Here is a 14,968-nt window from a genome sequence, read left to right on the forward strand (position 1 = left end):
CCCACAATGCCGCACACCCTCTACCACCTCAGGAGATACCGGGACTGCACCCCACAATGCCGCACACCCTCTACCACCTCAGGAGATACCGGAGCTGCACCCCACAATGCCGCACACCCCCTACCACCTCAGGAGATACCGGAGCTGCACCCCACAATGCCGCACACCCCCTACCACCTCAGGAGATACCGGAGCTGCACCCCACAATGCCGCACACCCCCTACCACCTCAGGAGATACCGGAGCTGCACCCCACAATGCCGCACACCCCCTACCACCTCAGGAGATACCGGAGCTGCACCCCACAATGCCGCACACCCCCTACCACCTCAGGAGATACCGGAGCTGCACCCCAACAATGCCGCACACCCCCTACCACCTCAGGAGATACCGGAGCTGCACCCCACAATGCCGCACACCCCCTACCACCTCAGGAGATACCGGAGCTGCACCCCACAATGCCGCACACCCCCTACCACCTCAGGAGATACCGGAGCTGCACCCCACAATGCCGCACACCCCCTACCACCTCAGGAGATACCGGAGCTGCACCCTACAATGCCGCACACCCCCTACCACCTCAGGAGATACCGGAGCTGCACCCCACAATGCCGCACACCCCCTACCACCTCAGGAGATACCGGAGCTGCACCCCACAATGCCGCACACCCCCTACCACCTCAGGAGATACCGGAGCTGCACCCCCACAATGCCGCACACCCCCTACCACCTCAGGAGATACCGGAGCTGCACCCCACAATGCCGCACACCCCCTACCACCTCAGGAGATACCGGAGCTGCACCCCACAATGCCGCACACCCCCTACCACCTCAGGAGATACCGGGACTGCACCCTACAATGCCGCACACCCCCTACCACCTCAGGAGATACCGGAGCTGCACCCCAACAATGCCGCACACCCCCTACCACCTCGGGAGATACCGGAGCTGCACCCCACAATGCCGCACACCCCCTACCACCTCAGGAGATACCGGAGCTGCACCCCACAATGCCGCACACCCCCTACCACCTCAGGAGATACCGGAGCTGCACCCCAACAATGCCGCACCCCCTACCACCTCAGGAGATACCGGAGCTGCACCCCACAATGCCGCACCCCCCCTACCACCTCAGGAGATACCGGAGCTGCACCCCACAATGCCGCACACCCCCTACCACCTCAGGAGATACCGGAGCTGCACCCCACAATGCCGCACACCCCCTACCACCTCAGGAGATACCGGAGCTGCACCCCACAATGCCGCACACCCCCTACCACCTCAGGAGATACCGGAGCTGCACCCCACAATGCCGCACACCCCCTACCACCTCAGGAGATACCGGAGCTGCACCCCACAATGCCGCACACCCCCTACCACCTCAGGAGATACCGGGACTGCACCCCACAATGCCGCACACCCCCTACCACCTCAGGAGATACCGGAGCTGCACCCCACAATGCCGCACACCCCTCCACTCACCGCCGTACAGGCTGCTGTAATTCTGGGTCACAGGTAACACTTGAAGACCCAGGGAGCTGGGAGGAAGATCACGGAAACTTAAAGGCTTCACCCCTCGACCTCCGTCCACCAGGACATCTCTGCTGTGGGGGCGTCCAGGGTTTGTCTTCTGGTCATTACCTGAAAGGGCAGAGGAAGCCTGGTATTCACTGGCACCGTCCTCACCTGGCATTGCACCCCCCCCAACATCATCGTCTCATGACATCGCCCACCCCCCGACACCGTCCTCACCTCCTTCTCCGACACCTGGTTGGGCCACAGCCTCAGTAGACAGCGACAGGGACCCCAGTGCGTCTTCCAGCTCCTGCACTTGTTTCTTGAGCCGAACTCCTCCATCTGGCAGCGCCTTCAGGTTCACCGATGCCAGGGCAGCCTGAAATATAGGGCAAAGGAATAGGGGTACAGCAGATGGGGTGGAGGCAGTGAGGGCCCACCGGGCGGGGGAGGTGAAGCCGGTGAGGGCCCACCGGGAGAGGGAGGTGGAGCCCGTACGGGCCCACCGGGAGGGGGAGGTGGAGCCCGTGCGGGCCCACCGGGAGGGGGAGGTGGAGTCCGTGCGGGCCCACCGGGAGGGGGAGGTGGAGTCCGTGCGGGCCCACCGGGAGGGGGAGGTGGAGTCCGTGCGGGCCCACCGGGAGGGGGAGGCGGAGCCCGTGCGGGCCCACTGGGAGGGGGAGGCGGAGCCCGTGGGGGCCCACTGGGAGGGGGAGCCCGTGGGGGCCCACTCGGAAGGGGAAGCCCGTGAGGGCCCACTGAGAGGAGGAAGTGGAGCCGGTGAGGACCCACTGGGAAGGGGAGGTGGAGCCCGTGGGGGCCCACTGGGCGGGGGAGGTGGAGCCGGTGAGGGCCCACTGGGCGGGGGAGGTGGAGCCGGTGAGGGCCCACTGGGCGGGGGAGGTGGAGCCGGTGAGGGCCCACTGGGCGGGGGAGGTGGAGGTGGGGACGGTCAGGGCACAATGGGAGGGGGAGGGGGAGCCGGTGAAGACCCACTGGGAGGGGGAGGTGGAGTTGGTGAGGGCCCACTGGGTGGAGGAGGTGGAGCAGGTGAGGGCCCACTGGGCGGGGGAGGTGGAGCAGGTGAGGGCCCACTGGGAGGGGGAGGTGGAGTTGGTGAGGGCCCACTGGGTGGGGGAGGTGGAGCAGGTGAGGGCCCACTGGGCGGGGGAGGTGGAGCAGGTGAGGGCCCACTGGGCGGGGGAGGTGGAGCAGGTGAGTGCGCAATGAGAGGGGAATGTGGGGCCAGTGAGGGCGCAGGACAAATATCTGGGTAACATTAGGAGGTGACTGAGCTGATTGGGGCAGATGAAGGTGGACGAGGCTGCACCACTGACCACACCATGGAGGGTAAGATGGAGGAGCGCTTCCCCCCGTCACGCCTGCCATTGTTGTGCCCCTCCTTACCACACATGACCCCCGGGTGGCGCTCCCCTCACCTTCTTCTGCTGCAGTTGGGTGGACAGCATGGAGTGCAGGGTGGCGGCGCTCTGATCCACGCACGGTGTGGTGAAGCCCGGGAAGGAGGTGATGGTTCTCTGTTTTTCCGATGTTTTCGGTGCGGTCACTTTCTCCCTTCCGGGCTGAGAACTCACAAACACGACGTCTTCATCCTCCTCCACAAGGTCGTGTGCGGGGGCAGGGGTTCTCAGTGAGGCTTCACTTTCCTTCTGGACGGTCTCTTCTGGAAGCTTCTTCTTGATGGTGACCCCCACTGGCAGCCGTTTCTCCCTCCACCCCTGAAATGACGCTTGCTCGTTAGGATGTCCATCGTTAAGAGGCGGCGTCCTCCTGACCTCTGAGCTCCAGGTCCTGTCCTCCGGCCTTTTCTCCATGGTGTCCACTCTGCCCTCAAACGTTCTCTGGGTCTTCTCGCTGTTAGCAGCGTGGTGGCTCCCATTGCTTTGCTTCACCTGGTCATTACTTAGGTTTTCCACCATGTTCAGGGATCTTGTTTCTTTGCATTTCTTGTCCTCACTGTTCGTCTTCCGGTGATCAGCAGCGGTTCTCTCGCCGCTCGTCTTCCGGTGATCAGCAGCGGTTCTCTCACCGCTCGTCTTCTGGTGATCAGCAGTGGTTCTCTCACCGCTCGTCTTCTGGTGATCAGTAGCGGTTGTCTCGCCGCTCGTCTTCCGGTGATCACCAGCGGGTCCCTCACCGTTCGTCTTCCGGTGATCAGCAGCGGGTCCCTCACTGCTCGTTTTCCGGTGATCAGCAACGGTTCTCTCGCCGCTCGTCTTCTGGTGATCAGCAGCGGTTCTCTCGCCGGTCATGTTCCAGTGATCAGCAGTGTTTCCCTCACTGCTCGTCTTCCGGTGATCAGCAGCAGTTTTCTCACCGCTCGTCTTCTGGTGATCAGAAGCGGTTCTCTCGCCGGTCATCTTCCGGTGATCAGCAGCGGTTCTCTCGCCGGTCATGTTCCAGTGATCAGCAGTGTTTCCCTCACTGCTCGTCTTCTGGTGATCAGCAGCGGTTCTCTCGCCGGTCGTCTTCCGGTGATCAGCAGCGGTTCTCTCGCCGGTCATGTTCCGGTGATCAGCAGCGGTTCTCTCGCCGGTCATGTTCCGGTGATCAGCAGCGGTTCTCTCGCCGGTCATGTTCCGGTGATCAGCAGCGGTTCTCTCGCCGGTCATCTTCCGGTGATCAGCAGCGGTTCTCTCGCCGGTCATCTTCCGGTGATCAGCAGCGGTTCTCTCGCCGGTCATCTTCCGGTGATCAGCAGCGGTTTTCTCACCGCTCGTCTTCTGGTGATCAGCAGTGGTTCTCTCACCGGTCATCTTCCGCTGATCAACAGCGGGTCCCTCGTTGTCATCCTCAGAGATGCGCTTCTGCTCTTCGCTGATCTGTTTCCAGGTCACAGGTCTTGGCCCCTCATTCAGAACTTTGAAGGGGTTTCTGGGGGGTTTCTCCGTCCTCTCGGGGGGAAGGTCACATCTCTGCGGCCCTTTGCTCTTTGACCCCTGGAAGAATATGACAGCAGATGAGGGAGCGCAAACAACAGACGTGCACCATGGCGGCCTACGTGAGGACGTCATCCTGCAATGTATTTATGGGGTCAAAGACCCCGAGCGCTGAATATGGAGAACAGAGGACAGCGGATGACAATCCAGGAGAGCAGCGGTGGTCACCGGATCTGGGGTCACACATCTATGGGCGGTTACCTGCTGCCAGGGGACGCTGCCGCAGAACTTCTTCCCGTCACTCTTCATACAACGATAATACAACCTGCAGAGACCAAAGAAATCATCATCATCATCATCACCACCATCATCATCCTCACCCCGACCAAAGCACCGAGAGCCTCACCTGTAACTGCCGGAGTCCTGCTTCACCAGAGCCTGGAGGTCCAGCTGAGAGTCATCATGGAGAAGACAGTGCGAGGCCGGCAGACTGGAGGGACAGGAGAAGACATTACTCAGGAGATGGGACACCACACGGGAGGAGAAGACATTACCCAGGGGATGGGACACCACACGGGAGGAGAAGACATTACCCAGGGGATGGGACACCACACGGGAGGAGAAGACATTACCCAGGGGATGGGACACCACACGGGAGGAGGAGGAGGAGGAGGAGGAGGAGGAGGAGGAGGAGGAGACGACATTACCCAGGGGATGGAACGCCACACGGGAGGAGGAGGAGAAGACATTACCCAGGGGATGGGACACCACACGGGAGGAGAAGACATTACCCAGGGGATGGGACACCACACGGGAGGAGAAGACATTACCCAGGGGATGGGACACCACACGGGAGGAGAAGACATTACCCAGGGGATGGGACACCACACGGGAGGAGGAGGAGGAGGAGGAGGAGGAGGAGGAGGAGGAGGAGGAGGAGACGACATTACCCAGGGGATGGAACGCCACACGGGAGGAGGAGGAGGAGGAGAAGACATTACCCAGGGGATGGGACGCCACACGGGAGGAGGAGGAGGAGAAGACATTACCCAGGGGATGGGACACCACACGGGAGGAGAAGACATTACTCAGGGGATGGGACACCACACGGGAGGAGAAGACATTACCCAGGGGATGGGACACCACACGGGAGGAGAAGACATTACCCAGGGGATGGGACACCACACGGGAGGAGGAGGAGACGACATTACCCAGGGGATGGGACACCACACGGGAGGAGGAAGAGGAGAAGACATTACCCAGGGGATGGGACGCCACACGGGAGGAGAAGACATTACTCAGGGGATGGGACACCACACGGGAGGAGAAGACATTACCCAGGGGATGGGACACCACACGGGAGGAGGAGGAGACGACATTACCCAGGGGATGGAACGCCACACGGGAGGAGGAGGAGAAGACATTACCCAGGGGATGGGACGCCACACGGGAGGAGGATGAGTAGAAGAAATTACCCAGGGGATGGGACACCACACGGGAGGAGGATGAGGAGAAGAAATTACCCAGGGGATGGGACACCACACGGGAGAAGGATGAGGAGACGAAATTACCCAGGGGATGGGACACCACACGGGAGAAGGAGGAGAAGATATTACCCAGGGGATGGGACGCCACACAGGAGAAGGAGAAGACGATATTACCCAGGGGATGGGACGCCACACAGGAGAAGGAGAAGACATTACCCAGGGGATGGGACACCACAAGGGAGAAGGAGAAGAAGACATTACCCAGGGGATGGGACGCCACACGGGAGAAGGAGGAGAAGACATTACCCAGGGGATGGGACACCACACGGGAGGAGAAGACATTACCCAGGGGATGGGACGCCACACGGGAGAAGAAGACATTACCCAGGGGATGGGACGCCACACGGGAGGAGAAGACATTACCCAGGGGATGGCACGCCACACGGGAGGAGGATGAGGAGAAGACATTACCCAGGGGATGGGACACCACACGGGAGAAGAAGAAGAAGACGACATTACCCAGGGGATGGGACACCACACGGGAGGAGGATGAGGAGAAGACATTACCCAGGGGATGGGATGCCACACGGGAGAAGGAGAAGAAGAAGACATTACCCAGGGGATGGGACACCACACGGGAGAAGAAGAAGAAGAAGAAGACATTACCCAGGGGATGGGACGCCACACGGGAGGAGGATGAGGAGAAGACATTACCCAGGGGATGGGACGCCACATGGGAGAAGAAGAAGACATTACCCAGGGGATGGAACGCCACACGGGAGGAGGAGAAGAAGACATTACCCAGGGGATGGGACGCCACACGGGAGAAGGAGAAGAAGATATTACCCAGGGGATGGGACGCCACACGGGAGGAGAAGACATTACCCAGGGGATGGGACGCCACACGGGAGGAGAAGACATTTCCCAGGGGATGAGACCCCACACGGGAGAAGACATTACCCAGGGGATGGGACGCCACACGGGAGGAGGAGGAAAAGACATTACCCAAGGGGATGGGACGCCACACGGGAGGAGGAGGAAAAGACATTACCCAAGGGGATGGGACGCCACACGGGAGGAGGAGGAAAAGACATTACCCAAGGGGATGGGACGCCACACGGGAGGAGGAGGAAAAGACATTACCCAGGGGATGGCACGCCACACGGGAGGAGGAGGAAAAGACATTACCCAGGGGATGGGACGCCACACAGGAGGAGGAGAAGACATTACCCAGGGGATGGGACACCACACAGGAGGAGGAGAAGACATTACCCGGGGGATGGGACGCCACACGGGAGGAGGAGACAAGATTACCCGGGGGATGGGACGTCACACGGGAGGAAGGAGGAGACAACATTACCCGGGGGATGGGACGCCACACGGGAGGAAGGAGGAGGAGACGACATTACCCAGGGGATGGGACACCACACGGGAGGAGGAGGAGACGACATTACCCAGGGGATGGGACACCACACGGGAGGAGGAGGAGGAGACGACGACATTACCCAGGGGATGGGACACCACGCGGGAGGAGGAGGAGGAGGAGGAGGAGGAGGAGACGACGACATTACCCAGGGGATGGGACACCACACGGGAGGAGGAGGAGAAGACATTACCCAGGGGATGGGACACCACACGGGAGGAGGAGGAGACGACATTACCCAGGGGATGGGACACCACACGGGAGGAGGAGGAGGAGGAGAAGACATTACCCAGGGGATGGGACACCACAAGGGAGGAGGAGGAGGAGAAGAAGACATTACCCAGGGGATGGGACGCCACACGGGAGGAGGATGAGGAGAAGACATTACCCAGGGGATGGGACGCCACACGGGAGAAGGAGAAGAAGACATTACCCAGGGGATGGGACACCACACGGGAGGAGTAGGAGGAGAAGACATTACCCAGGGGATGGAACGCCACACGGGAGGAGTAGGAGGAGAAGACATTACCCAGGGGATGGGACACCACACGGGAGGAGTAGGAGGAGAAGACATTACCCAGGGGATGGAACACCACACGGGAGGAAGGAGGAGAAGACGACATTACCCAGGGGATGGGACACCACACGGGAGGAGGATGAGGAGAAGACATTACCTAGGGGATGGGACACCACACGGGAGAAGGAGAAGAAGACATTACCCAGGGGATGGGACGCCACACGGGAGGAGGATGAGGAGAAGACATTACCCAGGGGATGGGACGCCACACGGGAGGAGGATGAGGAGAAGACATTACCCAGGGAATGGGACGCCACACGGGAGAAGGAGGAGACGACATTACCCAGGGGATGGGACACCACACGGGAGGAGGAGGAGACGACATTACCCAGGGGATAGGACACCACACGGGAGGAGGAGAAGACGATATTACCCAGGGGATGGGACGCCACACAGGAGAAGGAGAAGACATTACCCAGGGGATGGGACGCCACACAGGAGAAGGAGAAGACATTACCCAGGGGATGGGACACCAAAAGGGAGAAGGAGAAGAAGACATTACCCAGGGGATGGGACGCCACACGGGAGAAAAAGGAGAAGACATTACCCAGGGGATGGGACACCACACGGGAGGAGAAGACATTACCCAGGGGATGGGACGCCACACGGGAGAAGAAGACATTACCCAGGGGATGGGACGCCACACGGGAGGAGAAGACATTACCCAGGGGATGGCACGCCACACGGGAGGAGGATGAGGAGAAGACATTACCCAGGGGATGGGACACCACACGGGAGAAGAAGAAGAAGACGACATTACCCAGGGGATGGGACACCACACGGGAGGAGGATGAGGAGAAGACATTACCCAGGGGATGGGACGCCACACGGGAGAAGGAGAAGAAGAAGACATTACCCAGGGGATGAGACACCACACGGGAGAAGAAGAAGAAGAAGACATTACCCAGGGGATGGGACGCCACACGGGAGAAGACATTACCCAGGGGATGGGACGCCACACGGGAGGAGGATGAGGAGAAGACATTACCCAGGGGATGGGACGCCACATGGGAGAAGAAGAAGACATTACCCAGGGGATGGGACGCCACACGGGAGGAGAAGACATTACCCAGGGGATGGGACGCCACACGGGAGGAGAAGACATTTCCCAGGGGATGAGACCCCACACGGGAGAAGACATTACCCAGGGGATGGGACGCCACACGGGAGGAGGAGGAAAAGACATTACCCAAGGGGATGGGACGCCACATGGGAGAAGGAGGAAAAGACATTACCCGAGGGGATGGGACGCCACACGGGAGAAGGAGGAAGAAGGGAATTTTGTTACTTACCGTAAATTCCTTTTCTTCTAGCTCTTATTGGGAGACCCAGACGATTGGGGTATAGCTACTGCCTCCGGAGGCCACACAAAGCACTACACCAAAAAGTGCAAGGCCCCTCCCCTTCTGGCTATACCCCCCCGTGGTATCACGGGTTCTCCAGTTTTAGTGCCAAAGCAAGAAGGAGGAAAGCCAATAACTGGTTTAAACAAATTAACTCCGAGTAACATCGGAGAACTGAAAAACCGTTCAACATGAACAACATGTGTACCCGCAAACAACAAAAAAATCCCGAAGGACAACAGGGCGGGTGCTGGGTCTCCCAATAAGAGCTAGAAGAAAAGGAATTTACGGTAAGTAACAAAATTCCCTTCTTCTTCAGCGCTCTATTGGGAGACCCAGACGATTGGGACGTCCAAAAGCTGTCCCTGGGTGGGTAAAAAAATACCTCATGTTAGAGCTGCAAAACAGCCCTCCCCTACGGGGGTGTCACTGCCGCCTGCAGGACTCTTCTACCTAAGCTGGCATCCGCCGAAGCATAGGTATGCACCTGATAATGCTTGGTGAAAGTGTGCAGACTCGACCAGGTAGCTGCCTGACACACTTGTTGAGCCGAAGCCTGGTGTCGTAATGCCCAGGACGCACCCACGGCTCTGGTTGAGTGGGCTTTTAGCCCTGAAGGAACCGGAAGCCCCGCAGAACGGTAGGCCTCTAGAATTGGTTCTTTGATCCATCGAGCCAGGGTGGCTTTAGAAGCCTGCAACCCCTTGCGCGGACCAGCGACAAGGACAAAAAAGTGCATCGGAACGGCGCATGGGCGCCGTGCGGGAAATGTAGATTCTGAGTGCTCTCACCAGATCTAGCAAACGTAAGTCCTTTTCATACCGGTGAACCGGATGAGGACAAAAGGAAGGCAAGGATATATCCTGATTAAGATGAAACGAGGATACGACCTTAGGGAGAAACTCCGGAATGGGGCGCAGCACTACCTTGTCCTGGTGGAACACCAGGAAGGGAGCCTTGGATGACAGAGCTGCCAGCTCCGACACTCGCCGAAGCGATGTGATCGCAACAAGAAACGCCACTTTCTGTGACAGGCGAGAAAAGGAAACTTCCTTCAGAGGCTCGAAAGGCGGCTTCTGGAGAGCAACTAGTACCCTGTTCAAATCCCATGGATCTAACGGCCGCCTGTACGGGGGCACAATATGACAGACCCCCTGCAGGAACGTGCGCACCTTAGGAAGACGTGCTAGACGCTTCTGAAAAAACACGGATAGTGCCGAGACTTGCCCTTTAAGGGAGCTGAGCGACAAGCCCTTTTCTAACCCCGATTGCAGGAAAGAAAGAAAAGTGGGCAATGCAAATGGCCAGGGAGACACTCCCTGAGCGGAACACCAGGATAAGAAAAACTTCCACGTTCTGTGGTAGATCTTAGCAGAAGTCGACTTTCTAGCCTGTCTCATTGTGGCTACAACTCCTTGGGATAATCCTGCAGACGCTAGGATCCAGGACTCAATGGCCACACAGTCAGGTTCAGGGCCGCAGAATTCTGATGGAAAAACGGCCCTTGGGACAGTAAGTCTGGTCGGTCTGGAAGTGACCACGGTCGGCCGACCGTGAGATGCCACAGATCCGGATACCACGATCTCCTCGGCCAGTCTGGGGCGACGAGTATGACGCGGCTGCAATCGGATCTGATCTTGCGTAAGACTCTGGGCAAGAGTGCCAGAGGCGGGAATACGTATGGGAGCCGGAACTGCGACCAATCTTGTACTAAGGCGTCTGCCGCCAGAGCTCTTTGATCGCGCGACCTCGCCATAAATGCCGGGACCTTGTTGTTGTGCCGGGACGCCATTAGGTCGACGTCCGGCACTCCCCAGCGGCGACAGATTTCCTGAAACGCGTCCGGGTGAAGGGACCATTCCCCTGCGTCCATGCCCTGGCGACTGAGGAAGTCTGCTTCCCAGTTTTCGACGCCTGGGATGTGAACCGCGGATATGGTGGATGCTGTGTCTTCCACCCACATTAGAATGCGCCGGACTTCTTGGAAGGCTTGCCGACTGCGCGTCCCTCCTTGGTGGTTGATGTATGCCACCGCTGTGGAGTTGTCCGACTGGATTCGGATCTGCTTTCCTTCCAGCCACTGTTGGACGGCCAGTAGGGCAAGATACACTGCCCTGATTTCCAGAACATTGATCTGAAGGGTGGACTCCTGCGGAGACCACGTTCCCTGAGCCCTGTGGTGGAGAAAAACTGCTCCCCACCCTGACAGACTCGCATCTGTAGTGACCACTGCCCAGGACGGGGGCAGGAAGGATCTTCCCTGAGACAATGAGGTGGGAAGGAGCCACCATTGTAGAGAGTCCTTGGCCGTCTGGGAAAGGGAGACTTTCCTGTCTAGTGACGTTGACTTTCCGTCCCATTGGCGGAGAATGTCCCATTGAAGTGGGCGCAGATGAAACTGCGCAAAGGGAACTGCTTCCATGGCTGCCACCATCTTCCCTAGGAAGTGCATGAGGCGCCGCAAGGGGTGCGACTGACCCTGAAGGAGAGATTGCACCCCTGTTTGTAGTGATCGCTGTTTGTTCAGCGGAAGCTTCACTATCGCTGCTAGAGTATGGAACTCCATGCCAAGATACGTGAGTGATTGGGTCGGTGACAGGATCGACTTTGGAAAGTTGATGATCCATCCGAAAGACTGTAGAGTCTCCAGCGTAGCATTCAGGCTGAGTTGGCATGCCTCTTGAGAGGGTGCCTTGACCAGTAGATCGTCTAGGTAAGGGATCACTGAGTGTCCCTGAGAGTGCAAGACTGCTACCACTGCCGCCATGACCTTGGTGAAGACCCGTGGGGCTGTCGCCAGACCGAATGGCAGAGCTACGAACTGAAGATGGTCGTCTCCTATCACAAAACGTAGAAAACGTTGATGTTCTGTAGCAATTGGCACGTGGAGATAAGCATCTTTGATGTCTATTGAGGCAAGGAAGTCTCCTCGAGACATTGAGGCAATGACAGATCGTAGGGTTTCCATCCGGAACCGCCTGGCGTGCACATATTTGTTGAGCAGTTTTAGGTCCAGAACAGGACGGAATGAGCCGTCCTTTTTTGGAACCACAAAGAGATTGGAGTAAAACCCTCGACCCTGTTCCTGAGGAGGGACAGGGATCACTACTCCTTCCGCTCTTAGGGAGTCCACCGCCTGCCGCAGAGCATCTGCTCGGTCTGGATGTGGGGAGGTTCTGAAGAATCGGGCTGGAGGACGAGAACTGAACTCGATTCTGTACCCGCGAGACAAAATGTCTGTCACCCACCGGTCCTTGACCTGTGACAGCCAAATGTCGCAAAAACGGGAGAGCCTGCCCCCGACCGGAGATTCGGCGGGAGGGGGCTGGAAGTCATGAGGTAGCCGCTTTGGAAGCGGTTCCTCCATTTGCTTTCTTGGGGCGTGCGTGAGCCCGCCAGGAATCTGAGTTTCTTTGCGTCCTCTGAGACCCTTTGGACGAGGTAAATGGTGTCTTGCCCGAACCTCGAAAGGACTGAAACCTCTGCTGCCACTTTTTCTGTTGAGGTTTGCTTGTTCTGGGCTGGTGTAAAGAAGAGTCTTTACCCTTGGACTGTTTAATGATGTCAGCCAATGGCTCGCCAAACAGTCTATCCTCTAGATAAAGGCAAGCTGGTTAAACATTTTTTGGAACCAGCATCTGCTTTCCAGTCCTTTAACCACAAGGCTCTGCGCAAAACTACCGAATTGGCGGACGCCATGGAGGTGCGGCTGGTAGATTCTAGGACCGCATTGATAGCGTAAGACGCAAACGCAGACATCTGCGAGGTAAGGGACGCCACTTGTGGCACTGCTGGATGTATGATAGCATCCACTTTTGCTAAACCAGCTGAAATAGCCTGGAGAGCCCATACGGCTGCGAATGCCGGAGCAAACGACGCGCCGATAGCTTCATAGACAGATTTTAACCAAAGGTCCATCTGTCTGTCACTGGCATCTTTAAGTGAAGCGCCATCCTCCACTGCAACTATGGATCTAGCTGCAAGTTTGGAAATCGGGGGGTCTACCTTTGGACACTGGGTCCAGCGCTTGACCACATCAGGGGGGAAAGGATAACGTGTATCCCTAGAACGTTTAGAGAAACGTCTTTCTGGGTGAGCGTCGTGTTTCTGGATTGATTCTCTGAAGTCAGAGTGATCCAAGAAAGCACTCAATTTACGCTTGGGATAGAGGGAAACGAAACTTCTCCTGCTCCGCAGCCGCCTCTTCTGCTGAAGGGGCTGGGGGAGAAATATCCAACAGCCTATTGATGGCTGAGATAAGGTCGTTTACCATGGCGTCCCCATCAGGGGTATCCAGGTTGAGAGGGGGTTCCAGGAGTGGATTCCTGATCACTCTCTTCAGACACCTCACAGGGAGACTGATTGCGCTGAGACCCTGAGCAGTGTGATGACGTTGAGGGTCTTTCCAGCGAGCTCGCTTAGGGTGGCTGGGGCTATCATCTGAGTCCATAATCCTCAGCTTGTGAAGCCGGGGACCCCCTTGTAGTCTGGATTGGATCCAGCTGAGGGGGGCCAGAGGACAGAGACCTCGCCGAGTCCAAAGACTGAGCCCAGACATGGATTGCAAAGTTTCAAGGATTTTTGTCATAGTCACAGACATTCTATCAGCAAAAACTGCAAAGTCTGTCCCTGTCACCGGGGCAGAACTTACAAGCGTCTCAGCCTGGGTCACTACCCCTCCGGACTCCGGCTGGCGAAGCAGCACCGGATCGGAGCATTGCACACAATGGGGGTCATCGGAGCCTGCTGGTAGAGTAGCCCCACATGCAGCACACGCAGTGTACACAGCCCTTGCCTTGGCAGCCTTGCGTTTTGTGGATGACATGTTGCTGCTTCCTCAGAGCGATCTGGGGTATCCAGCCAGGAAGCGACCTCACAGTGCAAGAAATAAATATATCTATATATCTGGTAGACAGTACACCAATACACACTGAGGCACTAGAGGGGCCAGCTGAAATGCCGCTTACCGCCCGCTTAAGAGCGGGTGTGTGGTCGCCAAAAAGCCCCCTAGTCCAGGTCTCCCAGAGCCTTGCGTCCTTCCTCCAGCCAGCCTGCATGTAATGGCTGCCGGCGTCCTGGGAGAGGAGGGGGGGGGCGGGCCCTGGGCGTTCCTGACTAAGAGCGGGAAGCCTGCTTCCCTCTGTGCCTAGTGTGAGGGCTGGAGCATGTAAATCAGGCTCCAGCCCTCGTCGCTGCTGCGAAACAGCGTCTCTCCCCTACCCTGATTGACAGGGTGGGGGCGGGAAACGAAGCGGAGCTAGGCCGCAAAAGCCGGGGACTAAAGTTATAAACGCCGCCGCCGTAAAAAGCGCGGTCGGCGTGTCCCCGGCGCACCACAAGTCCACAGCAGCGCCGCCCGGTCCAGTGGGGGTCGGCGCTGCGTTCCCACAACACAAAGTCCCCCAGTAAACTGTAGGAACACTAACTCCAGCGTTACGGTCCCCGGCGCACTACAACACCCAGCCAGCCCGGAGTGTGTCTGTGCCTGCCGGGGACACAGAGTACCTGTATGATGCTGGGCCATGTCCCTGAATGTACTCCTGCTCCGTATCCATCAGGTTCAACTGGGTCTGTGGATGGAGCCCGGCGTCAGAGCTTAGAGGCCGGCAGGATCCCACTTCCACAGAGCCCTACAAGGGGATGTGGAAGGAAAGCAGCATGTGGGGCTCCAGCCTCTGTACCAGCAATAGGTACCTCAACCTTACAACACCATCCACGGGTGAT

General features: G+C 58.2%; 1 protein-coding gene across 1 annotated transcript in view; it reads right to left on the bottom strand.

The window, feature by feature from the left end:
* The window catches only part of TTF2 (transcription termination factor 2), a 77,616-nt gene that overhangs the window by 43,608 nt on the left and 19,040 nt on the right, over positions 1-14,968 (bottom strand). Inside the window, exons 2-6 of the mRNA XM_075337776.1 lie at positions 4,821-4,928; positions 4,676-4,739; positions 2,954-4,474; positions 1,752-1,893; positions 1,482-1,640 (exon numbers count right to left, since the gene is read on the bottom strand). Of these exons, the coding sequence (XP_075193891.1) occupies positions 1,482-1,640; positions 1,752-1,893; positions 2,954-4,474; positions 4,676-4,739; positions 4,821-4,928 (1,994 nt within the window). The remainder of the gene's footprint in view (positions 1-1,481; positions 1,641-1,751; positions 1,894-2,953; positions 4,475-4,675; positions 4,740-4,820; positions 4,929-14,968) is intronic.

The sequence above is a fragment of the Anomaloglossus baeobatrachus genome, chromosome 2, assembly GCF_048569485.1.
Source record: "Anomaloglossus baeobatrachus isolate aAnoBae1 chromosome 2, aAnoBae1.hap1, whole genome shotgun sequence".
NCBI classification, from domain to species: Eukaryota; Metazoa; Chordata; class Amphibia; order Anura; family Aromobatidae; genus Anomaloglossus; species Anomaloglossus baeobatrachus.